Raw genomic sequence first — 26489 nt, 5'->3', positions numbered from 1 at the left:
CCGTGGCAATATGCTTAATGGATAAGCCACAATTATCTGTCTTGTAAATAACTGCTCTTTTGTGAAGGCAGGCAGGCAAAAAAGAGTAATTAAGGAAGAATTCATGCATTTATAATGTAAATGTAATGTGCGGGTGTTTGAAAGGGGGGGGTCCCATTTAAACTGAGGGGTGTAAGGAGAAGTTGATGAGGTCAAAGGAAAGAATCAGATGATGTAATGCTCGCTGCCTGGCCTTTGCCTTGATCCCTCTTTTCCCTGATCCCTCCAACATCCAGCATCAACCTTTATTGCATTAATCCACAATAATCTCTCTCTGTCGCTCTCGGACACAGTTCCCAGGTACAGCCACTCTGTCCAGCAGCTTGTTGTCGTGCACGAACTGTTTGCAATCATCTCACCCGAGATGGATAATTACCGCTCTGTCTTTGTTTTTGTGTGTGGATATGTTTATTCCAAAAGTCCAAGTAATCTTTCTGAGAAGTGGCTGATGCACCTACTGTGGGAAGCAATACAACTTATAAAAGTAATCTTTTCCTTTTTACATTAATTTATGAATTTCTTTTATAACATTACATATGAACAGTATTTTGTCATACCAACAGTGCCTGAAATGGGCCAGTACGCACCAGTACTCAGTGCCGGCACTTCACATTTTCAGACACTGCCACTGTGAGATTGGCATTCGAATCAGTCTCCATAGATCGAATCGTGGAATTGTTGAATATTCGGGGTCACCCCTACAATATATACATATAAATATAAATATATTAAAGACACATGCGATGAACATGTCATTCAACTGCTGAATTAGGGCACTGGTACCTTTTTTGGTCCAATTCAGGAACTGCAAACAAACAGCTTTATAATGTTATGGTTAAACATATTTTTAATTCAGCTGAATCCAAATTGACAAAACATGCGATTTTTAAGTGATTCTGTGGGAAGAGTTTTTTTTTTTTTTAATTACAATACTATTAACAAATCAGTACTAACTTGTTAGAGGTGTCAAAGATAGAACTGACTGAGGGACACACGGGATCAGGACATTTTGTGTGCGTTACTGACCTGATTACAATAAAGAGTTCAGTAAGTTGCTTCATCCACCTTCTTAAGTTCTATTTGCGAAATTGTAATGTTAACTGTGAGTTGTAGTCATACAGACTGCATATTTTCAAATAAAAGTTTTGTTAAAATTATTTTGAATTCATTGCTTTTAAGACATAGATAATTAAACTATATTAACGTGTTCCTGCAAAACATGATAAAAAAATTAAAAAAAAGTGCCACTTTCTGCTTTGGTAGCCTACTGACCAGAATCTGAACTCAGTGTCATTACAAATCACAAATAAGATCCTTTCAGAGTCAGGGTTCCAAGGGTTATAACCTACCTCTATGTTATTTTAATGATACCCTGCTCTCAGCTACACCAAAACCAGTTGGAAGCTGCTTTTTCCCACTTATGTATTTGTGAAATTGTCCAGTAGGCCTAATGGTTTTTCAGATAATGTTAAACAGTAAGGTCCTCTTATCAATCTGTCAGTACTTATTATTCTCTCCAGTGAATACTATTTCAGTTACTGTTTCTTAAATGCAGTTTAATGTAGTTTTCCAAGCTGCAAATGATATAAATCACACTGAATATTTAATAAGTAGTTCTAAATAGAAAACAATTAATAGAAACGATATTTGCAAAATAAACATTGCAACAAAAATGTGGGTATGGTTGATATCGTCCACGCGGCTCTTTAGTATGAAGGTTTCACATTACATTACTGTATTAATCAAATGATTGTCAACGTTATCATAATTGTGTGCAGCCAGATTATGCAAATTAATTGTTATTAAATGTACCAGTTCTACAGTAACTTTTGGTTTAACATCATTTATCTACCATAAAGTGAAAAACTGCTGATATCGGACTAGAACTGAGTAAAGTAGTCTTTCCGCCTGTGGTAATTCAATAAAATCACATTCAAAAAGAGCTCACAACAATGTTCGCTGACATTTCAACTGTCCAATCAAAACTGCGTTGCTTTAAGAAACGGAAGCCGGAAAGGGACATTCTGCATATTCTACAGTAGTGGTGCGCTCTCTCTGTCACTTCGGGAGGAATGTGTGCGTCAATAGTCTTCTAACGTTAAAGTCAAAGGCAAGCGAAAGTATATGTTCACTCGTGCACACACTATGTTGATAGTGAATTTTTTTTTTTTTTTAAAGTAGCGGTGTCGACTTAGTGTGTATATAAGTAGCTAATGTTAGCCGAGTAGCTCTGCTGTTAGCTGCATGCTTCCCAGCAGTCGGTGGCTGTCAACAACTTAAAGCTGTAGGTCATGTTTGATCCATAAATAAGGTTTGAAATAGCCTAACTGCACTTTATAAACACTAAACATTAGGCTTCAGGCCCATATTGTCTTTCTCATTCGATTAGATATTGGGCTAACATTAACAAGTTCAGTTTGTATCTGTTGCTAAGTACTAGCTCTTATTTATTAAGGTAGGACTGTATTAGTGATTTTTTTATATCCACACAGGTCTCCACTGATGTTGACTGGATGTAGAAGCCTTTCTTGGACCTTTTTTTCACTCACCTATAGAAGACTTTGTACCAGGAGGAGCTTGACCTCACAGGCTGCTCTGTCCTTCTCTGCCTCAACAGTTTCATCCATCCCTCCATATACTCACAGTCACTGCTTCTTTACAAGCCAACAGGCCTCAGTCCCCCTATACTCATCTCTTCACTCTCTTTCTGCTCACTGTTCAGGCCTGATGGAGCTAAAAGAAGTTCTGCAGGTGTTGGAGCAACTCGCTCCTCTGTCTCTGGCTGAGTCCTGGGACAATGTCGGCCTGCTGATCGAACCCAGCAAATCTCGGCCTGTTAAAACCATCCTGCTAACCAACGACCTTACAGATCCTGTCATGGAGGAAGCAGAGGCCATGAACTGTGACCTTATTATCTCATATCACCCTCCGTTATTTCGGCCAATCAAGCGTCTGGTTCAGAAAGATTGGAAGCAGCGATTGGCCATCCGGGCTGTGGAGGCTGGGATAGCGATCTTCTCCCCTCACACTTCGTGGGATAGTGTTAAAGGAGGAGTGAACGACTGGCTGGTCGGGGGTCTAGGTAAGAGGTCATTCTGAATGAAAAATGTGTCACACATACCTACAGGACATAATTAATGAAGGTATAGGCTGAAATGCTGTGACACATTACACTGACCTTCTGGTCAACCTTTCTGACCAAGTGTCCTCCACCTTGTCCCCTAAAAGTCTTTTTCCATCTCTGGTGTCTGTCTTTGACTCTCAGGTAGCGGCCAGGTGTCTGTGCTGAGTCAGGCCCTTGGTGGCGCCTCCCACAGTCACAAACTGGAATTCACCGTCAGGAGCACAGAGGAACTAAACACTGTTATGGAGGAACTGAAGGCTTGTGACAGTGAAACAACACTACAACATTCAGTCGGCAGGTCCTGTACATGTTTGCATTGACCAAGGATTGTGTACAAATTAGCACTTCATATTTGGACTTTAATTAAAGGAGCATTTTGCTAGTTTAGCATGGGTTGGCCTTTAACTACAAGTTTTGTATACTTTACAGACAACATACAATAAGTTTTGCATTGATTTCCTTTCATTCAAGCACCCTTTACTGTAATTTTAGTACCTCATAAAATCCACTGAAACTTTCACAATCCAACACAGCTATCTTCTAATCAGCTGTTTATTCTCAAAGTTGTGAAAACTGTGTTTTTGGGAAAGATTTGAGTGTCAGTTTTAATGCCACCGCATTCACAACACCCAGGGTTTGATTTTAAAGCCAATTTCACTTCACACCTTGGATATCAAATCTTCCGAACAAAAGCCAGACACACAACTTCATTACCACAAGCTTGTTTCATTGACTTTGACAACAAAGTAAAGGCTAAGAATCATGCACTGTGATTGATTGACTGTTTTCAGCAAGTGGGGACTTTCACAAAATACTGAAAAGAACAGAAACCAATCATAGAACATGGTCAGTAGTAATGTAAGGTATATAGACATTGTAGGTAATAGGTTTAAACATGCAAAAAAAACACTGATCACCACTAAGGTCCTTTGTGCTGGTGAATAATAATTAAGTTTATTTGCCCTCATAACAGACCAGACAACAGTGGGATCCATGCCAGCGTAACTTGCAGTGACTCAGCGCTGACCCCCAGTGTCCAGACTCTGTTACGACACAATGCTCCCAGTCTGTCCTTCAGCATCCTAAAGTTAGAAAAGGTACGGCACAAACGCATCACTGTTAGACAATGAACCGAAGAACACCAATAAATTAAGGAAATTGAATATTATTTAGAAATAACACCTTTTTTTACTTACTGTCCATCTTTCACTCCCTGCAGCCCCCTCTCCCGGGCCATGGCCAAGGACGACTTAGTGTTTTGGACCAGCCGGTAACTGTGGCAACAGCCATCCAGAAAATGAAGTCCCACTTGGGTTTGAGTCACCTCCGTTTGGCTTTGGGATTGGGGCAGACGCTAGGTAATGAACTCTTAAACAAACAGTAGGTTATTACTGGTGTTATAAATTAAAAGAAACACTGTGAATGTGTGGATGGTGAACACTTACCCATTAGGCGAGCATTGGGAGCAGTAGAAGTTCTGAATGGTTTGCAGTTTTAGATTAAGAGATGAGAGGTGAAGCTTAAGGAACAACCAGGAATTGAGTTAGTTTATCATACCTTCATACAAACCAAACCACTATATTAGCAATACATACTATGACAGTTTGTTCACCAATTGGGTAAATACACATCTTAATTATAATACACAAATACAGACCATATATCAAGCAAACGTACCACAACCAAATGGGTCAAGAATGTCATAAAGGCCACGACCAGAAACTTAAAACCTCTAGTCTTCAGCCTGAATATGGAAATACATAATGAGCGCTGCCAGAGATGTCAGCCTGGACTTGGCTTCTTTGGGCGATAATAGCTCACACAGAGAGCGAGCCCTAAATGTGACTTAGAGGTGATGCATACACTTATTAAAAATTCAATTAACAGCTCTGGATGCCACTAAAAATAATTTAAATAATTTCCCTGAGGGGATCAATAAAGTATTCTGATTCTGATTCTGAAAAGAAGCAGATGGCTACTTTGATATCAAACTTTGATTGATATGTTTGCTCGGATTGTCCTGAGATCTAAAATGTGTCCTTATTCTGATATTTTCAAGAGTCCTCTGTGTGCACGGTGGCTGTGTGTGCTGGATCTGGGGCCTCAGTACTGAACGGAGTCAAGACAGACCTCTACATCACAGGTAGACATTTAAAGTAAAAATCTAATTCAGTTTTCATTCAAAACAATTGCGTATACCTGATATTATTTGTTTCACTGTCAATTTATTTGCTTGATAATGCCTGCATAAAGTAATTACCATATCCATTGCTCAGGTGAGATGTCCCACCATGAAGTGTTGGACGCCGTGGCGAAGGGAACTAACGTCATCCTCAGTGACCATAGCAACAGTGAGCGGGGTTTTCTGGCTGTGTTCAGGGAGAAGCTGGCTGTGCGTCTTCCTGACAGTGTAACAGTGGTGGTTTCAAAGGCTGACAGAGACCCTCTGGAGGTGGTCTGACTGATTCGGGAGCTACAGTTGCACTAGTTAGTCTGTTGGATTCATTTTCACTGTTTTGATTGGATCAAATTAACGACATTACAAAAGCACCTTCTGCTGCGGTGCGATTCAAATGGATGTGTGTGATATGATTGCATTAAAAAATATATACAGTGCTGCTCATAAGTATTCATACCCATGCTAAAGTTGACTAAAAAAAGGAATAAAAAAAATCATCTTTTGGAAATTGATCTTAATGCCTTAATTAAAAAAATGAGGAAAAATCTGACCTTTTAAGGACACCAATTTGTTTTGTGAATGAATAATGTATTGTAAATAAATAAATGTTCTTCCTAAAAATACAGGGGCCATAATTATACATACCCCTATGTTAAATTCCCATAGAGGAAGGCAGATTTTTATTTTTAAAGGCCAGTTATTTCATGGATCCAGGATACTATGCATCCTGATAAAGTTCCCTTGGCCATTGGAATTAAAATAGCCCCACATCATCACATACCCTTCACCATACCTAGAGATTGGCATGGTTTTATTTCAGTTGGCCTAATAGCTGGTTTGATTTGCATTGATATGGATCTTATCTCAGCTATTAGGCTAACTGAAATAAAACCATGCCAATCTCTAGGTATGGTGAAGGGGATGTGATGATGTGGGGCTATTTTAATTCCAATGGCCAAGGGAACTTTATCAGGATGCATAGTATCCTGGATCCATGAAATAACTGGCCTTTAAAAATAAAAATCTGCCTTCCTCTATGGGAATTTAACATAGGGGTATGTATAATTATGGCCCCTGTATTTTTAGGAAGAACATTTATTTATTTACAATACATTATTAATTCACAAAAAATTGGTGTCCTTAAAAGGTCGGATTTTCCTCATTTCTTTAATTAAGGCATTAAGATCAATTTCCAAAAGATGATTTTTTTTATTCCTCTTTTTAGTCAACTTGACCATGGGTATGAATACTTATGAGCAGCACTGTATATATATTTTCCATGCAGGCTCTTTATGTAAGGCTATCTAGTGACTATAAAAGAGTATTTCAGTATATCTGTGCCATATCATCCTTTGGTACGTTATGCTGATTATCGTGTATTTCTTGCAGGGTCTTAATAAAATGGGTTCTGGTTGATCACAAAAATGGACTGTTGTTGGATGACACAAATGCAGCAGTGCACAGTGAGAGCCGAGGATAAAGCATTTGATCTAAATGCATGTGTCTTTTGCATGCAGATGATTGATTTACCGACAACACACAGTATATTTCAATCCGAATAATCTGTGACATCAAGTGTGCCCTTTGGCAGTGTGGAGAGAGAATTTCAGCAACCACAAATCCCCCCTAAAAGGAAGAGTGTTTGCATCGTGCACACAGGAACAAAAACAAGACGGTAATCCTCATCAGATTAAAAGGCTTGTTGGTCCATCGTAAACATGCTCGAGGAAATCGGACAACCCCCTGTTATGCAGGAAGTGTTCAAACAGCAGGAACATCTGCACCACTCTGAGCCAACAATGAAAACTTTAAAGACAAATGCCTCTTAGGATATTTTTTTTGACCTTTAGGCCTCAGTGAGCAAACAAGGGTGGATATTAAACCACTTAGCACATACATGTCAGGGAGCAGGCCTATGGTAATACCTAATGCACTGTAAACAGCACACACTATCTGCCCCCACTTGGATAATGGTAAATAAACAAAAGTAACAATCCTCATCATTGACTGTTGCAGAGTCTGGTGGCTGACACACCTGTCAGTTCGTAAAAACATTAAGATACGTCACACACACCTCGCTGCCCCCATCAAGGTAATAATGACCTTTCTCTTAGTGTGGTGTTCACACCTCCACTTCCCCTCAGTCCTCACTAGCTTTTATCCCCTCCAACACAACACGCATACACAAATAGAGAAGGAAAACAACAACTAGAACAACATTTACTCTTCACTCCTGTAAAGTGACTCCAGCTGTCACTATTGTCTTTGAGCAGGTAGATTTGGGCCTCTGAAAGCTGCTATCCTGTTTGATCATGTTAGTTGCAAACGCACTACTTATGATGTAACAGTAATCCTCTGCTAATGAGCCTCTATAGTCTCTTAAGTCCTCCAAAAGCATCAGATCATCGTCTTACATATTAAAGCTTCTTATGAAGATTTGTTGTGATCATTTTTATTTAAAGGACTTAAAGTTTTTTGCAGATAGTACCATTTTGTAGCTGAAGACATCTCAAACCCGACTGCAACAGGTTTGCATACGTAAAATTGTGTATTCTCTTAAGCCACTTCACATTTTGCACTCACTAGACACTTACAGCTAGTGGTGCAATGTAACTTAGTACATTTACTTAAGTACAATTAAGGTATTTCCATTTAAAGAGGAACACCACCTAGTTTAAGAATTCCAATATATTGTATGGCCTAGGAAAGTTCAATCAATATTTGTGAACATGAACTACTCTCAAAGCCAGAAACCAACATGTGATGTCATCAAGTATAAAGTCTGAAGCTGCTCTGTAGACAATTAATGGGAGATAAATTATTTTGTTTACTTGATTCTATTGTAGTGATCTCAGTTGTGAAACAGAAAATGTACCCATACACTTAGAACATTCCCCTGGGTGCTCAGTGCCATCTATAACATCTTTCCCAATTAATTGTCTATGGAGTAGATTTACCACTCTAGTTTTTGGATTTGGGAGAGAGTTGTTTATGTTTACTGTCTGAGACCATAGGCATAATTCCCCCTTTAAGCTACTTTATTCTACTACTACACTACATTTCAGTGGGAAATAATGTACTTTTTACCCTTTTACATTAGCAGTTCATAAAATATGATATATTGCTGTAGGTTATAGTCATTAGAATTAGCTCCGTCTCGACTGGCTACACCATCAAAATGCTGCTGAAATGTTAATGCATCAGTAATAATAACCCACTAATATGATACATTTTGATATTGACTCCTGCATAATGAGTACTTTTAAAGGGCATTTTGCTATAAATGCTTTTGTACTTGTGATTAAGTAACATTTTTGAAATGGAGTACTGTCACATTGTGGTATTGCTACATTTACTGAAGTGAAGGATCTGAATATCCTCCACAACTCATACTAACTAATTGGCTGTCTGGTACCACCAACAGAGGTTTGTCTGTGTGGTCCACATTGTGTGTTTTGTTGAATTTTAACTAGAAATCCTGTCTGCTCACCAAACTTCCCTCACATGACACCAGTATTTGCGTTGAATTGATTCAGTCAACAGTTCTACTGTTAAGTATTCCAGTTAATGTTTTCCCAAAATAAGTTGTAATACCAAGCTCATACCTGCATTTAAACTTCTCATATAAACTTCTAGACCCTTGTGTTTGTGTTGTGGCCAAACTGCAGCTGTCTGGCAAACTGGCTTCCTTTTACACCTTCATTCAAGGCCCAACTCCCTGCGGAGAGGAAGAAACATGTCATCAAGTCATCAAACAGCCACAGGTGTCCTGCCAGTAAACTACTAGATTTATATGTATGTGTAAGAGGCGTTTGAAATTTGAGTAGCATTTCTCTGAATTATTACAGAAAATCTTGAAAGTAAGATTACAAAATGGCAGTTGTCGGTTTTACACACACACACACACACACACACCCCCACCGGTAAATGCTGAACTCGTGACTAAAATTGAAGATTGAGGTATGTATAACGGATTCATTAGACCAAGTTTTTCCTGACAAAGTGGTGGAAGAAGTATTCAGACTCTTTACTTAAGCTAAAGTATCATCATCACAATGTACAAATACTAAAGTCAAAGTCCTGTAAAAGTACACAAGTTTAAGCAACAAAATAAAGTATCAAAGTACTATATAACATTTTTTGGGGCATTTCCACCTTTTTAATGGACAGGACAGCTAGGTGAGAAAGGGGGAAGACACGCAGGAAATCGTCACAGGTCAGACTCGAACCCTGGACCTCTGCGTCGAGGCATAAACCTCTATGTATATGTGCTCCTGCTCTACCGACTGAGCCAACCCGGCCACAACATGTTATTTAATTGTTGATGCATTAATGTGTAAGCAACATTTTACTGTTGTTGTTGCTGGTTGAGGTGAAGCAAATTAACCTATTTTATATTTGTTGTATGTAAAATGAATTGTAGTGAAGTAAAACACTTGTTTGCATCTGAAATGTGGTGATAAAGAGTTAAATAAAATACTCAAGAATACTCAAGAAAAGTACAAATAACTCAAAACAGTACCTGAGTGCAGGTACTTATTCTACGTCTAGTGACACATTCATTTCTCTACCAGACACTATAAAATTATAAAGTAAACCCTATGTGTTGCAAATCACCTCTCTATATGACAGGTGTTGTTTATGTTTGTGGAGTAGGGACAGAAGGGATGATGAGGCCGTAGTGTGGAGAAACAGGGAGGCAGATGAAGAAAGGGGGCCATTTGGCCTTAAGTGTGAAGATCCACACACCTATTTAACAGAGCAACTCACCACTTTGGGCATTTGTAGCAAAGGACTGCAGAGGGATAGGAACGGAAATAGAGGCAACAAAGAACAGAACATCTTAAGAAGAGGTCTCCAGTACAACAGAAGATTGATATCACAGAGAATTTGTACAAGGAAACCAAGAAGAAACAACAAGAGTTGAAGAGTGAAATGTCACTTTGCAGCAGGTGAAGAGGACGAGTAAAAGGACAAGCACAGACAAGGAAGATGCTGAGCATGGAGATGTACCCCAGTTTGACTATGGGACCACAAAGGATCGGAGACTGCTTTTACAGAGGTGAGAGGGAGTGTGTGTGCATGCATTAAGAAATGTAATTTAATGCGTTTTAATGGTTTGCTCTTTCAAAAGAAGTTGGATTCAGATGCTCACTTATTTAGTTTGTTGGCAGCCAAATATATATATTTTTAAAGTGACTGAGCACTGATTGGGTCATTGATTTGATTTGATGAACTTTTAAGACCAACATTTGCACCTGTATTTGCTTTATTTCAACCATTCATGTAAAGGTTTTTATCCTGGTTTTGTGCGTTCCCACAGACCGGCAGGCTCCGGCCCACATGCCGTTGTTCCCTCCCGCCTGTGACGTTGCGGCCAAAGCCGTGCCCCAGAGGCTGCTCGCCCCTCCACCTGTTCCCAACGACCCTACCACCAAAACCCCAAAAGATGAGGTGACGATGGAGCTGGAGAATGCATCCTTATGGAAACAGTTCAGCTCAGTGGGCACAGAGATGATCATCACGAAGAAGGGCAGGTGAGAGAACATAGTGCACTGACCTTTGACTCAACTGTCTTTATCTTAACTTTTAATCCTCCTATAATTACCATTCAGATAACTTCTCCAATCCTATACTGTAACTTACAACCAGCTGTTTCTCACATCTTTTCTGCTATTTGTCCACCGTCCCTCCTTCTCTTAGACGGATGTTCCCCGGGCTGAGGTTAAAGCTCTCAGGCCTGAACCCATCTCTCCGTTACATCCTCCTCCTGGACATCATCCCAGCGGACAACTCCCGCTATCGCTTCCAAGGTGGTGGCTGGCAGGCTGTTGGCGGGGCAGAGGCGAGGCTACCGGACCGGGTTTTTATCCACCCGGACTCACCAGCCACAGGAGCTCACTGGCAGAGCCGCACCATCTCGTTTCACTACGCCAAGCTCACCAACAACACACTGGACTCACAGGGACATGTAAGTACAGCAGAGTGACTGACCCAGCACCAATGCAGTACCAAACCTCCACTGGTAGATTTTGTCTTCATGGTGCATCTGAGTCAATCTCTTTTCTTTTATTTCCAGATAATCCTACACTCGCTGCATCGTTACCAGCCCAGAGTTCATGTAATTGAAGCCAGAGACGTGCTGAGGTGGGGCGGAGGGCAACACTCCTTTGTTTTCCCTGAGACCCAGTTTCTCACAGTCACTGCCTACCAGAACAACAAGGTACCATACTACTACATTTGTATAATAAGAAAGGGGTTACTGATTCTGTACAAAATGACTTTCAATGAGTGCAGTTCATGATTAAGAAAAAATGTCTCACACGTCACAGTGCCCTGAACACATTTCTCTGAGCAATAATAGCTTGCATGTAAGAGAATCAATGCGAAATTTAGAAAATGAGAGCCAAGTACAGAACTAGAGGGAAGGTAGACCAAGTATCATTTCTTTTTTGTTGTTTTCAGATCACAGAGCTGAAAATCAGCGCCAACCCCTTCGCTAAAGGCTTCCGAGAAGACGGCATGAACAGCAAAAAGTAATTCACAATAAATGCTCACATTTAAACACTTCACACTGTTGCATATATATTGTGGATGATCTGACCTATTCCCCTCCCCTCCTGCAGACAAAGAGATGCAAGACAGAAGCGCAAAATATCTGTCCTAACAGAAACCTTGGATATTGGTAAGTGGAATAAGCAAACGGATGCCACTTTAAATCATTAGTTTGGGCATTTGTTTGATATAACTCTTACTTCCTACATTGCATTGAATCCTTGAATTACCTTATCCTAAAACACCACTTTTCTATCTGTCTCTCTCAGTGAACTGTGATCCATGCGACTCTACTGAGCAGCTGCCGCAGCCCATAACCACCAGCACAGACCTGCAGGCCCTCGCTCTGGCCTCTCTGCCCCCACTGCCTGACCCCTCCTGTGGGTTCAGACCAGAGGGAGCCTCCTATCAGGACACTCTGGTCCCGGAGCAGCCACTAGATCTCGGCCAAGCATTCATGGCATCGCAGATGTCCGATATCGGCATCTCCATGGCCAATGGGATGCAGGGCACACCAGGAAGTGAGGTGGCGAATCGTATGATTGAAAGGTAGGTGTGCAGAGAGAGAGAGAGAGAGAGAGAGAGAGAGAGAGAGAAGAATTTACTTGTGTGTGCATGTTTAATTAAGCAACAAATCTTTTTATTACTAACATTTATATCTGTTTTTTCTTTTTCTCCTCAACAGATCAGACACTATGGGTGAACCAGCTTACACCTCCACCTTCCCTGCGGTTCAGAACAACTCCTCCTCTTTCCCATCAGCTCCTCTTCCTCAGCCCTCCTCCTCCTTCTCCTCCCTCTCTGTCCCCGACTCTTCAGATACAGCCAATCCTCAGTCTATGGACTATCCCTCCATTCTCTCCTCCTCCACCACTCCTACCACCACTCCCTCACTGCAGCAGACCTCCTTCACCTTCCCCACTCCGCCTCCTTCTAACTCCTCCTCGCCACAGCCACTCCTGTCCTCCTCCTCCCCCTCTGCCAACCAATATCACACTATCCCAGAGACAATCAGCCCCCATACACCTACAGACGCCTCTTTTCCTGCCCCATCTTCCACATGTCAGTCAGGTCTGCAGGACCAAATATCAGTTCATTCTCTGCTCACTCAACCTGGTCAGCCTCTGCTGGGTGAATCCATGACCTGTGGAAATAATGCACCCAGCGATCAAAGCTCGGAAGCATTTATCTACCCAAATATCCTTTCTGCAAATCCTGATCCTGCTCCAGTTACTGCTCAGCCTCTCCCCAACTACAACCACTCACCAGCTCCCAGTCTGCCGTGCTCCCTACACGCTCATGTTGCCCCTACATCTTTTGCCTTCTCCTCCGTCCCTCAACACATACAAAATCGGTCGTTTTCAAATATGTCTTCCAGCTATGCCCACCATGCTCTTCACCTCCCAAATCTGAGCCACCAAGGCCAAGCTTCTACCTTCCCTCCCTCCTCCTTCACTCATCCATCATCCTCCTTTCCTCACCCTTCTTTCCAGCCCTCCTCTTGCTTGGCTGTCTCCTCTTCTTTCCAGCAGTCTGTTTCCTCAGTTCCCTCAATGCCACCAACAGCCCATCCTCAAAACCTGCCCAATCCCTCCACTTCCTCATACCCTCCGGTCGAAATAGGTGCCATCCCACACTTCAATCCTGCCGCTCCCTATCGTCCAGAGATGGTACTGCACCACCCGTCTCTTCTCCCTCAGCTGGATCCAGCACTTCCCTCCAATCTTCCCTCCTCCACCCCTCCCCCAGCCCTCTACCCTGCCTTTCCGTCCTACCCTCTCCGGCTTTGCCAGGACCCTCACTCATCCCTCTCCATTCCATTCAGGCATCTGTACAGACAACACCAGCATGGACACGCCCACCCTCAGGGGTCCTACCTGGATATGAGCACAAGAGCTGTGTTTTAAAATATAGTAGAACATTATTGTTGGCAGAATGTTTTGTCTTGATAGCGCTTTTAGGGGTTTTAGCAATGTATAGCATTAGTTCAAGTAGCCAAATGGTCTGTGTGTGTTTGTGTGTGTGTGTGTGTGTGTGTGTGTGTGTGTGTGTGCGTGTGTGCGTGCATGCAAGTCTTCCCAAGATTTCAGCTAATAAGCAGATTCATGAAATTGATCCAAATTTGTAAATAGCTGTTGAAGAATTTCTTTTTAAATATTCATTACAGTGTGAAAAATAAAAAAAGAATCCCAATACACCAGGCTTTTGTGATTCAATTCTTTTCCACTGAAAATACTAAAAGTGACTGTATAGAATAAAAACTAGGTTCTTTGTTTTTGCTAACATCTAGATTTTTGTATTTGCTGTCAAACAAATCACAGCAAAGGTCTTCTGCCAAGAGTTAGATGAGAAGATTGATTCTACTCTAATGTTTTTATGCGAAATATGGAGCTAGCTCCAGGGGACGGTTAGCCTAGCTTAGCATAAACCTGGCCATTGCAGGTAATATCTTGTTATTGTTTGCTAAACAAGTGGTTTTATGGTTGGGAGGTTATGTGGGACTACTTCTTGGCCGGTGTTGCACCAAATTGTGGAACTCATTAGATCCTGGGACCTGTAAAGTTTTGTCATACTTTATTTTAATAAGTAACAGCTACCAAACATGGTGCTACCTAGTGAAATGTATAACGCGTCAGATTCTGTGATGCAGCGTCCTCGTAGAGGATTAACTGCATTAAAAAGACCAAAGGGTCGTCCAGATATTGACAAATTGTGTTAAGGCTTTACAGATAGACCTTTACAAAACATTCTAAATACTAAGGGAGTTCCATATTGGTAACAGCCAGCTGCTATAAAAATATATATATAGTAGATTGAGGTTCTAGTATGGATTAAACAAATGAGATATAGGGTTAGCATTAACGTATTAATCTGTCAGCTTTAAAGATGCCTGAGCCAGGCTGTGTGTCCCCGTTTCTGGTCTTTATGCTAACTTAAGCTAACCCCGCTGCTAGCCCAAGCTTCAAATTGAATGAACAGACATGAAAGTGGTATCGATCTTCTCAGCAAGAAAGTGAATAACAGTATTTCCTAAAATGTCGAACTTTTCCTTTAAACTGCAGGGTAACATCTAGACTAAAATTTGTCAAAATCTTTAGTCATTACACTTCTCAAGCTTTCCTTCCTTCTCTTTTACTTGCAAGAATTGGTTTTTTTTTTCTTCTTTTTACCAAAACTGCTTCAGATGGACAGTAAATATATAATTTTTAACTTAGAATTATGACAGGAAATTAAGGCCTTTTAAGAGATTAATATGATTGCCTTGGACCTCCTTTCATTTCTGCAGGATTACTTAAATATCCCAAGAGTGCCTAACCCTTTAGTGAACAGGGTGCCAGCATAGCAAAGGTCTGAGTGAGCTGTGTGTGACGTTAGAGGGTTTTCTGTCAGGTCAGAGATATGTGACAAGGATGGTGGCAGCTGGTTAATCATTTCCACTCCTGGCTGCTTTGCTTGGTCTTTTGGAGAAAAAAAATAAGTTTAAACTCAACCCCTACTCAGAATATAACTGACGTGTCTGATAAAGAGTCCTTAATTTAATGTTGGGATTTTGAATGTGCATTCACAAAAGCTTGCACTGTTAAAAAGGCAACATTATTGTAGGTAAAATTATAAATGCAACAAGTTGAATTCTGCTACTTGACCCACTTTGATTGCACTACTATCTGAATGCCTAGAATTGCCTTTTAAAGCCACATTTATTCCAAAGCTTCTAGCAAAAAGAGCCAGATCCAACATGACGAATATTTTAATACACGACAAAGCAAGCTTTTAATGTCCATTTAGTTTAAAGTCAAACCGAGGGAAAACTTGTGGGTTGATGCTAAGGGTCAACTTGATGTTTACTTAAATTTAGTCACTTATTAACCAGTGAGTAAGCCAAAAGATGATGAATTTTACTGGTCTACACTGAGACCCTCAAATCGCACCTGCTTAGCTTTCCATCATTTAGAACTTCAAAGAGTCACTTTTGGGAAGGAGGGTAAGATGTTTCTACTGACTGTTGCAATTGTATTGTCAATTTCAGACACATTTGGTACTTTTGGAGCAGCCTAACAGACACCTCAAAATTACAACAAAGGAAGATTCATATAAACACTTCAAATCATTGAGACTGCATCTACAAGCAGTGTCAGTGACATACAAACACACACATACACACTTTTCCAGGGATGATGATGTGCTCTCGCTTGCGTCCCTCACTCCCTCGCCTCTCGCCGCTGAGGCTGATGGGTACTGGGGCCTCCAAGACAGTGGCAGTCAAGCAGCCCGACCTTCGCTCAGCATCTCTGGCCTTCGAGGATCCCAGTGCCTTCAGGGTGAAGAGTTTTGGTGAGCTGCTCCGTGCTCTGGGCATCTTCCGCCTGTGCTCCTTCCCTTTGCTTGTCAACAACAGTGGGAAGGTAAGACTTGAGTTTGCCACTTGTCATTATTATTTGGAGTAAAATGAGATGAATAAGATTGACGAGTGCATGGATAAAAAGAGTGGGTGAGGCATGGAGAGAGAGAGAGAGAGAGAGAGAGAGAGAGAGAGAGAGAGAGAGAGAGAGAGATCTTAATCTTTTCTTGATCAATCTTTGACACTCTAATGTTGCACGCTATGAATGTACAAAATAAGTGCTTCTGTGCAGTGGTGGAGGAAGTATTTAGATCCGTTACTGACGTAAAAGTAATGAATAATAAAAGTAATACCACGCTGTAAAAATACCTACAAGTAAAGGTCCTGCATTGCAAATGTTACTTAAGTAAAAGCATGATTGTATAATCAGGAAAATGTAAAGTATTTAAAGTAAAAGTATGAATGCAGAAAAACAGCCTCTGTGATTGTGATACTATTATAGTATATATATTATCATTACATTATTATTACTCATGCAATAATGTAAAAGCAGGATTTTACTTTTGTAGTTGGTTGAAGTGGAGCTAATTGTGTTTAAACTATTTTGTATAGGTCAGCAGCTAATAATTATTTTCATTATGGAATAATATGCTGATTATTTTCTCGATTAATTGATTGTTTGTAAAAAATCTGAAAATAGTGAGAAATGCCATCACAAGTTCTGAGCCCAAAGCTTCACCTTCACAATGCTTGTTTTGTCCAACCAACAGCACAGTATTCAAAATTATTGAAAATAAATTAAAATAGCTCAAAAGAACAAGCAGAAAATAATCACATCTGTGAAGCTGGAAACATGAAATATTTTGCATTTAAAATTACTTAAATAAGAAGGTGAAAGTGGCATGAAAAGACTCAAGTAAAGTACAAGTACCTCAAAATTGTAAATCTACTTAGTTACATACCACCACTGTGTCTGTGTCACCTAATGAATCCCTTTCCTCCTCTCCATCATTCTTCTTCACCTTATCTGTCCACTTCACCTTCTTCTTCCAGCTGATGTCGGTAGCACGCACACTCCTGGGCAGAAGGGGGTTTTCCTTGCTGCTGCGGCCCACCATCTATGCCCAGTTTGTGGCTGGAGAGAATGAGAGTGAGATCTCTCAGTCCATGGAGAAGCTGAGCATGCTGGGACTGAGGCCAATGCTGGCCGTACCAATCGAGGAGGATCTGGGAGAGAGCACGGGGTACGACAAATTGTTAATAACTCGGTGTGCTGGGGCTTGACAAAACAGCAAATTGCAACCACCACATAAAAATGTGGGGAAAAACAAACTAAAAATCAAAATTTCACAAATTTAACTGGACATTATAATTGGAAACGGATGATTTTGCTCAAAGAGAACTAGAGGATAGAAAAACAGTGGAGGTGCACTGTCTTTTCTTCAGTATGCTCCTTTTGGGCAGTCACACTGATTTAGTTTACATTAATGTGATTGAACATGGACAAAGTGAATTATCGAACTTTATTGCTTTTTGTCACCACCAGAGAGAAGAGATATGACGACAACATGGAGGCCATGTTGGAATGTGTGCAAATATCCCACAGCAAGGCCTGGAGCAAAGACCCAATGATGCAGCTGAAGATCACAGCCCTGATCAGCCCGGAGCTGTGTGTAAGGCAACAATTTCCACCATTCACAATGTTTTGAGGAAATTACTCGCCGGGACGTTTTCAAAACACTAACATTTTTACTGTAAATTAGATGTTTTTATAGCCTGGGAAAATCCTCACGAAATTCCGGCAAAATTGAGATTTGCTCTGCAAGTCAGTCTGGCCAAGATCCCATTCAAGCCCATTTCCAGTTTTTCCAAATCGAGGAACCAATCACAACCGTTGAGGCAGGCTTTACATGATGACGATAGCGCAGCGACGGCAAGCAGCATTTTGTTCATAGACAGTATATAAGATATATGATTTTGTTTACTTTCAACATGACGGCCACCGCAACCCGTTGATGCCATAGACCGTATATAAGAAGGTTGATGCCGCTGTCGCTGCTATGTCACCCGGATCGTTGGTCTGATTGGTTGAAGGGCTATCCAATTGCAGCCAGAGGCATTTGAGCGGCGTCCGTTAGTGACACCCCTTTGGAAATGGGCTGTGAATAAACGTTCCCCAGACCCTTCTCAGTTACAACTGAGAAGGGTCTGGTGTCAACCAGGCTAATGTTTTTATGCAAGAAATGTCAAGAAAGGCATTTTTAATTAACTCTCAAATGCTAAATCTTTCAATAGAGGGGGGCATTTCATATTACATTTGTTTGGTACAACAATTACTTTTCTGAGCATTTTATTTACAAGGCAAACCAGTGGGGAAATTCCCAGGTTTTTGAGGTCAAACAGTAGCTGATTTGTTCAAATGCGTGGGAAAAAAGATAAGAATACACTTTTTTAGTGTTTTATCTGTCCACGGCTGTTCCAGTTTGTTCTCGAATTTGTGTCTTTCTTCTTCTGACTTACTGACTGCTTGTATAAAGGTGAAACTCACGACCCTCATGGCAGAGCAACCATATGACCTGAATCTTCTTGTCAGAGCTATGGATGGAGAGGTACGTCCACAGTACACCAAAATAACAGTTTGTCAGATGTGTTCCCTTTCCCCAGTTTATTCATACGTTTACAGTGTTGATTAGGGTGATTCTGTTTAATTAAATGTTTAATGACCTCTGTCCTTTACCTGAAACTGCCTCTTTCAGTCAATCAACTTCCCTGGTTTAGATGACAGGGAAGTTGCCCATTTCCTCTGTGGCCTGCAGAGACTCAACAAAATAGCAGAGGTATGTGAAGGGCATTTATATTGCATGGGAGAACTGCATCAAAGTGATATTGTTTTGTAATGAATGTTATGAATTTGAACACTTAAATTATTGTGACTATTTATTTCTGCTCTCCAAGGCTTCACTGTGTCTGGTTTTAATGTGTTAATCTTAATAAGGGAAGTTACACATTTATTCTAAAGATCGACTGTGTTCTTTTTTTTTAAAGGCAAGTGTAAACAAAGTCAGAGTCCTGGTTGATGCAGAGTACACCTACATGAACCCCGCCCTCTCTCTTGTCACCATGGCGATGATGAAGAAGTTTAACAAAGATGGCACGTGGATTTGGAACACATATCAGTGTTACTTAAAGGCAAATATCTTAAATTGTCTTTTCATTTTTTTAGAACAAATAATTGTACTTTCCTTTCAATTTGAGTATTTTCTTAAAAAGGAGACATTATCAAATAGTCCCATTTTCCGTCTGTCTCTTTCAGGAGTCCAGGTCTCTCCTGTTAGAAGCTCTGCAACTGTCCAACAATGAGGGCTTCTTTCTGGGGGTCAAGCTGGTACGAGGAGCCTACATGGACAAAGAGAGGAAGCTGGCAGAGAAAGAGGGTCGTCAGGACCCCATCCACCAGTGCTGGGAGGACACCAATGACAGGTAGATAAGAGGCAGCGGCCATTAATCACAACCAGGCATCCCAGATAACGGCAAAACTACATAAAACTGAGTCCAACACTTGTCTGGGTTTGGTAAATGTTACTAATGCACCTGAATTTATGCTAAAAAGCTTTTTATCTGGATTAAAATTAACTCAAGTGCATTAGTTGTGTCTGTTGCATATCGTAAACTTGGCCTGATCATTTCTGGCGGTGAACTTGACTCCTTACACATTTCATCGGTTTATTTGTGTTTGTGCAGTTATAACAGCTTGCTGGATGTGATGCTGGAAGCCATTTCCCAGAAACCAGAGTGCTACAGGATCATAGTCGCCACTCACAACGAGGAGTCAGTGAGACAAACCGCCAAACGGTTAGACCCTGTGACAGAGCTAAGTTGGTTCGGAGAGCTTTCTTTTCTCTCTTGGACGACTTTCTATTCAACAAATTGGTGTTTAATGGTGAACAAATGCCAGGGAAAAGTAAACAGAACAGTAGACAGAAAATACAGAGAAGCTCCAGGGAGCTATTGTGACTACGCTAACGGTTAGCTCGCCATCTACAGTTCACCATTAGCCCTGCGACAGTGAGTATCACCAAGCTTCTAGTCTCGACTCTCGCATTGCTAGACTTTCCTCCACAGCGCTGCGGAGGAGGGTCTGGCGAGTCCACTCAGCAATCCGGGATGGGAGAAAAACGTGCTCTCATTTATTGGCATTTCTTTAAACCAATCACAATCGTCTTGGGCGGCAGATAGTCTAGCTAGCTGTCTGGATTTACCCTGCAGAGATCTGAGGCGCAGTTATCCATAGTCCTCATAAATCGACCAGAGTATCAAAATTACAACAAAAAGAAAGCGGAAGGTAACGGGACATCCGAAAACGGACATCCGGCGGAATTTCGAAGTTCTACGAAGTAGAACATTGTGGATATAGACTAAACCTCCACCAAAGATCCTTTATACTAAAGATGGCGCATTTCAAGCATTGCCAATGGTATGAAACCATGGTGGTATTAAGAGAACGTATGAAACGGTACACACTTCCTGTCTCCTAAAAAGGCATGGCCTTGTTTGAACGTGTAGTGAACGTCATGTGGATGAATGAAAAGTTATGTTTGAATAATTTATTAATATGTTCTTTTGCTAACGTTAGATATGTACACAGCTAAAATACATATTTAGCATCACAGAGATTAGTTTTGTTAGCTTCTCTGTGTTGCCAGATCTCGGGAGAGTTTGGTCCTGAGACAGAAACAGGTCTCAAACAAAGCTAATTTTCTCCTGATCTGTGATCTGTGTCCGCCATTTTAGTGTCAGAATGTTCTGGAGATATGTGGCTTGTGAGAAATGGGTCCAATATCTACTTTGGTGACTATGGAACAAAAGGATAATCTGTGTTCACGTTCACTTCTCCCGTTTGAATCAATACACTCAGGACCTGTTGCTAGTCTCCTGAAGAGGCGTGGCAGTGCTGGAGCCCACATGACACAGATACAGGAAACTAGCTTGAGTTGGGGCATCTTGGTTCTAAACCGTCTCTGCCTCCACATAACACACCTGAATCTTGAACCGAACTGTTGGTGGTCAAGTTGCGTTGTGGGTAATGTAGGCGTCAGGCATTGGCAAGTAAGAATAATGTAAAAAATACTCTCTGGTTCTGCGGAATCGTTTGATTCTCTTTTAAACTGTACATTGAGAGTGCTACAATGTTATTATAGGAGTGCAATACTAAATAAATGGAGTACACTTTTAAGCATTTCACGACCTCTTAAATGTATCCTGCGACCTCTAGTGGGGGTCTTGAGCCCCAGGTTGAGTACTGCCGTTTATGATATAGCTATTGTGTATATCATCTTCAGGATGGAAGAGTTGGGGATAGACAATGATGGAGGCTCAGTATGTTTCGGCCAGCTGCTGGGCATGTGTGATCACGTCTCCCTCACACTGGGTGAGCTGTGCCTCAACTGGCATTCTTTACATTTACATTTTCCGCAAGAGGTCCAGAGTCTTTTACATTTATAGCTTGATGCGACACATGGCTGAACTTGCAAACCTTAAGTGGTAGGACAGCAGCTCTGGCTGGCTAACCTCTCTTCATGTAAACTACAATGGGTAAGATTTAGATACTAAAACTCACTCTCTCCTCTTCCTTCCAGCTAAGGAGGGTTATGCTGTATACAAGTCAGTGCCATACGGCTCAGTGGACGACACGCTGCCATACCTTGTGCGTAGGGCTCAGGAGAACCGCACTGTGTTGCAGGGAATCCGTAAAGAGAGGGACCTACTGAGGAAAGAGCTCTACAGGAGACTGAGTCTGAGGAGAGGCAGCTAATAATAGAGAAGAGGCATTGGTGCTGAACCACTGGACACATTCATATTAAGGTTCCCAATCAGGAAACGATGGAGCAATAAGAAAGCAACATGGAAACACTGTTGGCCATTTGAATAAAAGAATGTTAAAATCCATGAACACTCACCCATTTCTTGAGTTATGAAAGCCATAACCTACTGTATGCTGATGAAGAATTAAAGTGAATTTAAATTAAGCATGAAAACTTGCAATAGTTGTGATCAAAATGACTATGGTTCAACTGAACAATTCATGATTTAATGAAAACTGAGAACAATAAGAGCAACAATGTTAAGTTTGACGGACAATTTGCTCAAATATTAAACTACATATAACCTATGTATGTAATACTTATTTTCATTTTGACTGCTGGTAAAATAACAGACCTCTTAACTTCTGGTGAAAGCACTAAACATATGGGGAAACTGTTAATTGATTGACTGATCACCTACATCTTACAAAACTATTTCTAAAATTAGACATTAGAAATTGTTCATAAAGTCGAAGAAACTGACATTAAAACCTTAGATTTACCATTTATGTTTTCTGCTGTCAAACTCCTCTGTAGCACAAAGTTAATTATCCATGTAATAAGAAACATGTCGGCAAACAACAAAAGCTGTTATTCAGTGTTGAAGCAACAAATAATTAGGAACAAGAGAATATGACGGTGGAGGTAACTCAGTACAAGTCTGATATTTGCTTAGTCTTTGCCAGAGTCTTACTGACTGGCTGATCTGACCTAGGAATATCACTATCACAAATACATTACTAGTGAAGTAAAAGCCAGTTCAAACAAGAGAGAATAATCCAAAGCATTCTGGGTTCCGAGTATGATAAACAGCCTGTAAGATTACATGGCTCACACCAACACATTTTGGGTGAAAGCCTTCAACTGGGTGTTGGCAGCCTTGAGAGAATCAGTTATTACCGTGTGTAGTTTTATAATGTCTGGCGATGGAATATTCCTCATTTCCAACTCTTATAGTATATTTATTTTAAGCAATTGGGTAGGTTTTCACATTTTGTTTGCGTTTTTTTTCTCCTCTTGAATCGCCTAAAATCTGTTCCTTTAAATCAGCTTCATTGTTTTGAGAAATATTAACCTGACATCAAGAATCAGGATGTGATCCCAGGGAGCAGCTCCTGAGTTTCTAACGTGTAGAAAACCAGACATATTAAGGTTATGGAAGACCCATATCAGGAGGACACCCTTCTGTTTTTCTGCAACTTGATACTTTTAATTTTCATTCATAGGTCAACTAACATACAAACTCTGCCCACCATTAACAGTTGTTCGGATCAAATGTTAATGCTTTTTATTGATATAGAGTTTAGAGTGGAGAGGCAGCGTTTACATTATCTGATTTTTTTTCATGCTTTGATTTTGCCCGAATTGAATTTATATTAAAACAAGAAGAGGACGTAAAACATGCAGTTTCATTGTTGTTTATTTGAGAAGTGGGTCAACAATACTTGACATGTCTGTCACCTGACTGTATTGCCACAAGCCAGCAACACTGCAATGCCTTTGTTGTACACATTTTCAATTAGCAATACTAACCTTAAAAACTCACGTTTATCCAAAGAAGTTGGCCGTACTGAAATACTACGCTATGCAGTAGATTTGGGAAGGGCTTGTACTTCAATAACTTTCAGCTGTTTTTAGTCAAATGAAGGAGAACAGCATACAGCCAAATGTCAAGCACAGAAACTCACATTGTTATTGTTATGGAATGAAGACCAGTTCAGGTGGCCAGACTGAAAACCACATTCAATAAGCTCAGTAGTTGCTTTGATGGTTTTGATTTCTGTAGCCACCTCGATTGTAGCCTCCCTTATTCTGCTGGTATCCACCTTTCTGATCTGTGAACATGCAAAGAGGAAAACATGATTATCTATGAGTATCCACATGACAGGATTTAATCAAAAAGAAAGAAGAAAATAGTTCCAACGTCCCTGTCGCTGACCCTTCAAAATGCAACCAATGAGATAACAGGACAACAAACTGATTCTTGACCAATCTAAAATATGATTGCAACCTCTCGTTGTGGCACCTTAGCTCTCTAACAAAGTTATATTTTCCTTATTTATGGCGAGAAAACGTTTCATGCATCCAAACTATTTGTGCAGTTTTTCGTCACCATTTGATTTCAATGGCAATTGCCAGGGCATCTTTTGAATTAAACTCAAACACATCGTATCGTACATTTTAACCATATGCTGTAAATAAAGTTAAGAAAATATATGTTTTTAAATGAATAATCATACTGTCCATGGGTTTATCTCACACAAAACGGCCTGACTGCAGCTGTCGCCGTTGCCCAGCAATGGAAAATAGCTTCCTTCGGACTCTTCGATGACGTATACTTGTGCTGGGCTTTGCCTCTTATCTTGTGTAGGCAGCTTACCGGGCATTCATACCAAAAAAAGCGACATGGCGATTTTCCACAGGGTGGTGTGGCGGGGGGAGTGTCAATGTGACGTCCTGTGGTGTTCTTAAGCCCCCGACAAAGCAAAAGTAGATTTTATATTTCACAATTACCGTTTTCCGTCAGATCGTTTATATATTTTGACATTTCCAACTGCACTTGAAGGCAGCTTTATTTCACAGGAGAAAGAGAGAGAAAGAAAAGAGACGAGCGAGACATAGCGAGTGCTCTGTTGTTGCAGAAACATTCAGCTTATACACAAAGTCCCGGGATGTGCAGTGATTGTGTGTTATTTTTTTACCGTTAGTGTTTTTAAACTTTCTTGCGGCAGCGATAAGGCAGTGATGGGAGCAGTCTGAACGCGGTCTAAGAACTAGTTCTGTTCGGACATAACCTGACCATTACCCTTAACCTAACATTTTAATGCATTACATGTTAGTTACTGATTAAATACAAACTAACTCAGTCACCAACATAGTTAAAAGCGGAAATGATAAAGCACACATCCTCTGAAAAAGATCAGAGGCATATAGGCTTGGGAAGGTGTCATGTGGTCAGAAATGTTATTTTTTTGTATCCAAAGTTCAACCTCAGTTTGGCTTAACATACCTCTGTTGTAAGATTTGTTCTGTTGGTAGCCACCTTTCTGATCTGTAATGCAAAAAAACAACCGGTTATTTCACCTATAATAATACCAAAGAGAGCATGAGAGATGTTCCAGGAATGTAACAAGCTATAGCATTGGAGAAGTACTTCAATATGACTTATGTTCATTGACAAACAGTCCGTAAACAACATGCAAAAACGTATATGGTATATATTGCATCCAGTGAAGCGTGTTGTCCAAACTCACCTCTGTTGAAGTAGCCTCCATAGACACCTTGCTTGAGGTCGAAGACGCGCTCATTATTCTCCACCAAGCTGCCAAGTTTCTCAGCCAGCTGCAGGGCCATGTTCTGCAGGGAGGTGGGCTCTGTGCGGTGCATTACCACCGTCTGTGTGGGCTGGTCCAGTGACGCCTGGTGGCAAGAAGACAGAAAACATTTAGAACACTTTAATTAAGAAAACAAAAAAATGTGCATGAAAAGATGCAACAGAAATTCAACAACATTCTGCTCCATCTACACTGATTAAAATTCACTCCAACAGAACAGAGAAGCCATGAAACTTACCATCAGCTCCTCATTGATGATCATCTTGCTGATGATGCTGTGAACTGTGGGTATCTCCAGCTCAAACATCTCAGATAGCGTCCCCATGCTGGAGGACAGATATAAAAAAAGAAGAAGAAAAAAAAAGATTATTTTCCCCACTAAAGATTCTCGTATTGAGATAAAACTGAGCTTAGCTTAATCTTTTGTGGTCCGCACTCATAGACCCTCGTAGGCAGTGCCATTTCTGGTCTAAGTGGGTACAAACTGAGGCTTCACCTGAAAGCTCAAAACATACAAACCAGTGCATTAGTAGTGACTGGCGCTAGTATTTTGTACTTACCTGATGGAGTCGTATACACTGCTGTATGTGAACAGATAAGTCCTCAGTGACTCCTCCTGGATCTTCCTGTAAAAAGTAAACACAATCAGGAAATTCATAAAAATGAAATTATGTTACGCATATGAAACAAACTAGGTTTAAATTCCCTTAAATCATTCAAACATAACTTTGAACACATCACTTGTCACACTATCTTAATCACAACAGCAACTTGACAAGATAAAATGATGAACATTTGAAAATAAATTAACTGTTGAGAATGGTGTATGCTAACCTGACAAGCATCTCGCGTACTCGCTGCGTCTCAGGAAACAGGTCCCAGACTTTACTGTTCATCTTCTCATTGATGATGAATGAGTGGCAGGTACGCCAGTCTCCCATCTTCATGGCCTTGCTGGCTGCCACCACGTGCTCCCTCATGCTCTCTGGGGGTCCTGGAGGACAAAGAGAGCTACAGTTATCCTCTCTGGTTTTTCTAGGGATTGAACATCCTGATA

The 26489-nt window shown here is 40.7% G+C and overlaps 4 protein-coding genes and 1 long non-coding RNA gene across 14 annotated transcripts in view; 3 read left to right on the top strand and 2 right to left on the bottom strand.

The window, feature by feature from the left end:
* Positions 1 to 1986: 1986 nt before the first annotated feature.
* nif3l1 (NIF3 NGG1 interacting factor 3-like 1 (S. cerevisiae)) lies at positions 1987 to 6767 on the top strand. 5 transcript variants are annotated; one of them, XM_031315837.2, is made up of 8 exons: positions 1987 to 2077; positions 2532 to 3121; positions 3305 to 3461; positions 4137 to 4260; positions 4383 to 4521; positions 5223 to 5306; positions 5440 to 5776; positions 6628 to 6767. In XM_031315837.2, exons 1-7 carry the CDS (start codon positions 1992 to 1994, stop codon positions 5622 to 5624), a joined length of 1365 nt encoding a protein of 454 aa, XP_031171697.2. In that variant the 5' UTR covers positions 1987 to 1991; the 3' UTR covers positions 5625 to 5776; positions 6628 to 6767. The 5 variants fall into 5 exon arrangements, with proteins under 5 accessions (XP_031171697.2, XP_031171695.1, XP_031171694.1 ...); XM_031315835.2 differs by having other exon boundaries at positions 2055 to 2149; XM_031315834.2 differs by having other exon boundaries at positions 2055 to 2159.
* LOC116061574 lies at positions 4130 to 16173 on the bottom strand. Of its 2 annotated transcripts, XR_004896326.1 has the most exons (5): positions 13379 to 13479; positions 8948 to 9060; positions 4609 to 4682; positions 4360 to 4531; positions 4130 to 4245 (listed from the first exon to the last, which is right to left on the bottom strand). It is a non-coding gene; the product is annotated as an uncharacterized LOC116061574 (long non-coding RNA). The 2 variants fall into 2 exon arrangements; XR_004107743.2 differs by lacking the exons at positions 8948 to 9060; positions 13379 to 13479 and adding an exon at positions 16060 to 16173.
* Positions 10335 to 14099, top strand: tbx6 (T-box transcription factor 6). The gene is given in 9 exon segments (XM_031315848.2): positions 10335 to 10404; positions 10666 to 10879; positions 11046 to 11313; positions 11422 to 11565; positions 11808 to 11878; positions 11969 to 12027; positions 12167 to 12446; positions 12583 to 13735; positions 13737 to 14099. Coding segments are annotated over 9 exon segments (2307 nt in total). The 3' UTR covers positions 13785 to 14099.
* The window catches only part of prodh2 (proline dehydrogenase 2), a 27872-nt gene continuing 17150 nt past the window's right edge, over positions 15768 to 26489 (top strand). The window contains exons 1-11 of one of the 4 annotated variants that reach the window (XM_031315832.1): positions 15768 to 15879; positions 16068 to 16300; positions 17290 to 17480; positions 17783 to 17909; positions 18774 to 18845; positions 18993 to 19073; positions 19282 to 19425; positions 19550 to 19716; positions 19978 to 20088; positions 21576 to 21664; positions 21873 to 22048. In XM_031315832.1, the coding sequence (XP_031171692.1) occupies positions 16070 to 16300; positions 17290 to 17480; positions 17783 to 17909; positions 18774 to 18845; positions 18993 to 19073; positions 19282 to 19425; positions 19550 to 19716; positions 19978 to 20088; positions 21576 to 21664; positions 21873 to 22048 (1389 nt within the window). In that variant the 5' untranslated portion in view covers positions 15768 to 15879; positions 16068 to 16069. Of the gene's footprint in view, positions 16301 to 17289; positions 17481 to 17782; positions 17910 to 18773; positions 18846 to 18992; positions 19074 to 19281; positions 19426 to 19549; positions 19717 to 19977; positions 20089 to 21575; positions 21665 to 21872; positions 23094 to 26489 lie in introns of those variants that run through there. The other 3 variants (XM_031315831.2, XM_035997370.1, XM_031315833.2) reach the window with 3 other exon arrangements.
* Positions 23500 to 26489, bottom strand: part of eif3c (eukaryotic translation initiation factor 3, subunit C) — a 10081-nt gene continuing 7091 nt past the window's right edge. For both annotated transcript variants that reach the window (XM_031315822.2, XM_031315823.2), the window contains exons 18-23: positions 26267 to 26426; positions 25993 to 26058; positions 25671 to 25758; positions 25352 to 25517; positions 25108 to 25149; positions 23500 to 23932 (exon numbers count right to left, since the gene is read on the bottom strand). In XM_031315822.2, coding sequence (XP_031171682.1) covers positions 23850 to 23932; positions 25108 to 25149; positions 25352 to 25517; positions 25671 to 25758; positions 25993 to 26058; positions 26267 to 26426 — 605 coding nt within the window. In that variant the 3' untranslated portion in view covers positions 23500 to 23849. The remainder of the gene's footprint in view (positions 23933 to 25107; positions 25150 to 25351; positions 25518 to 25670; positions 25759 to 25992; positions 26059 to 26266; positions 26427 to 26489) is intronic.

Source organism: Sander lucioperca, chromosome 22, assembly GCF_008315115.2.
Source record: "Sander lucioperca isolate FBNREF2018 chromosome 22, SLUC_FBN_1.2, whole genome shotgun sequence".
Lineage (NCBI taxonomy): Eukaryota > Metazoa > Chordata > Actinopteri > Perciformes > Percidae > Sander > Sander lucioperca.
Note: the sequence above shows the minus strand (reverse complement) of the source record. Positions and strands in the feature narration are given on the sequence as shown.

Coding starts and splice junctions, on each gene's coding strand:
- nif3l1 (XM_031315837.2), top strand. CDS start 1,992: ATGTTCGCTGACATTTCAACTGTCCAATCAAAACTGCGTTGCTTTAAG. Junction 3,122..3,304: donor CTGGCTGGTCGGGGGTCTAG/GTAAGAGGTCAT, acceptor TTTGACTCTCAG/GTAGCGGCCAGGTGTCTGTG. Junction 5,307..5,439: donor GACAGACCTCTACATCACAG/GTAGACATTTAA, acceptor TCCATTGCTCAG/GTGAGATGTCCCACCATGAA.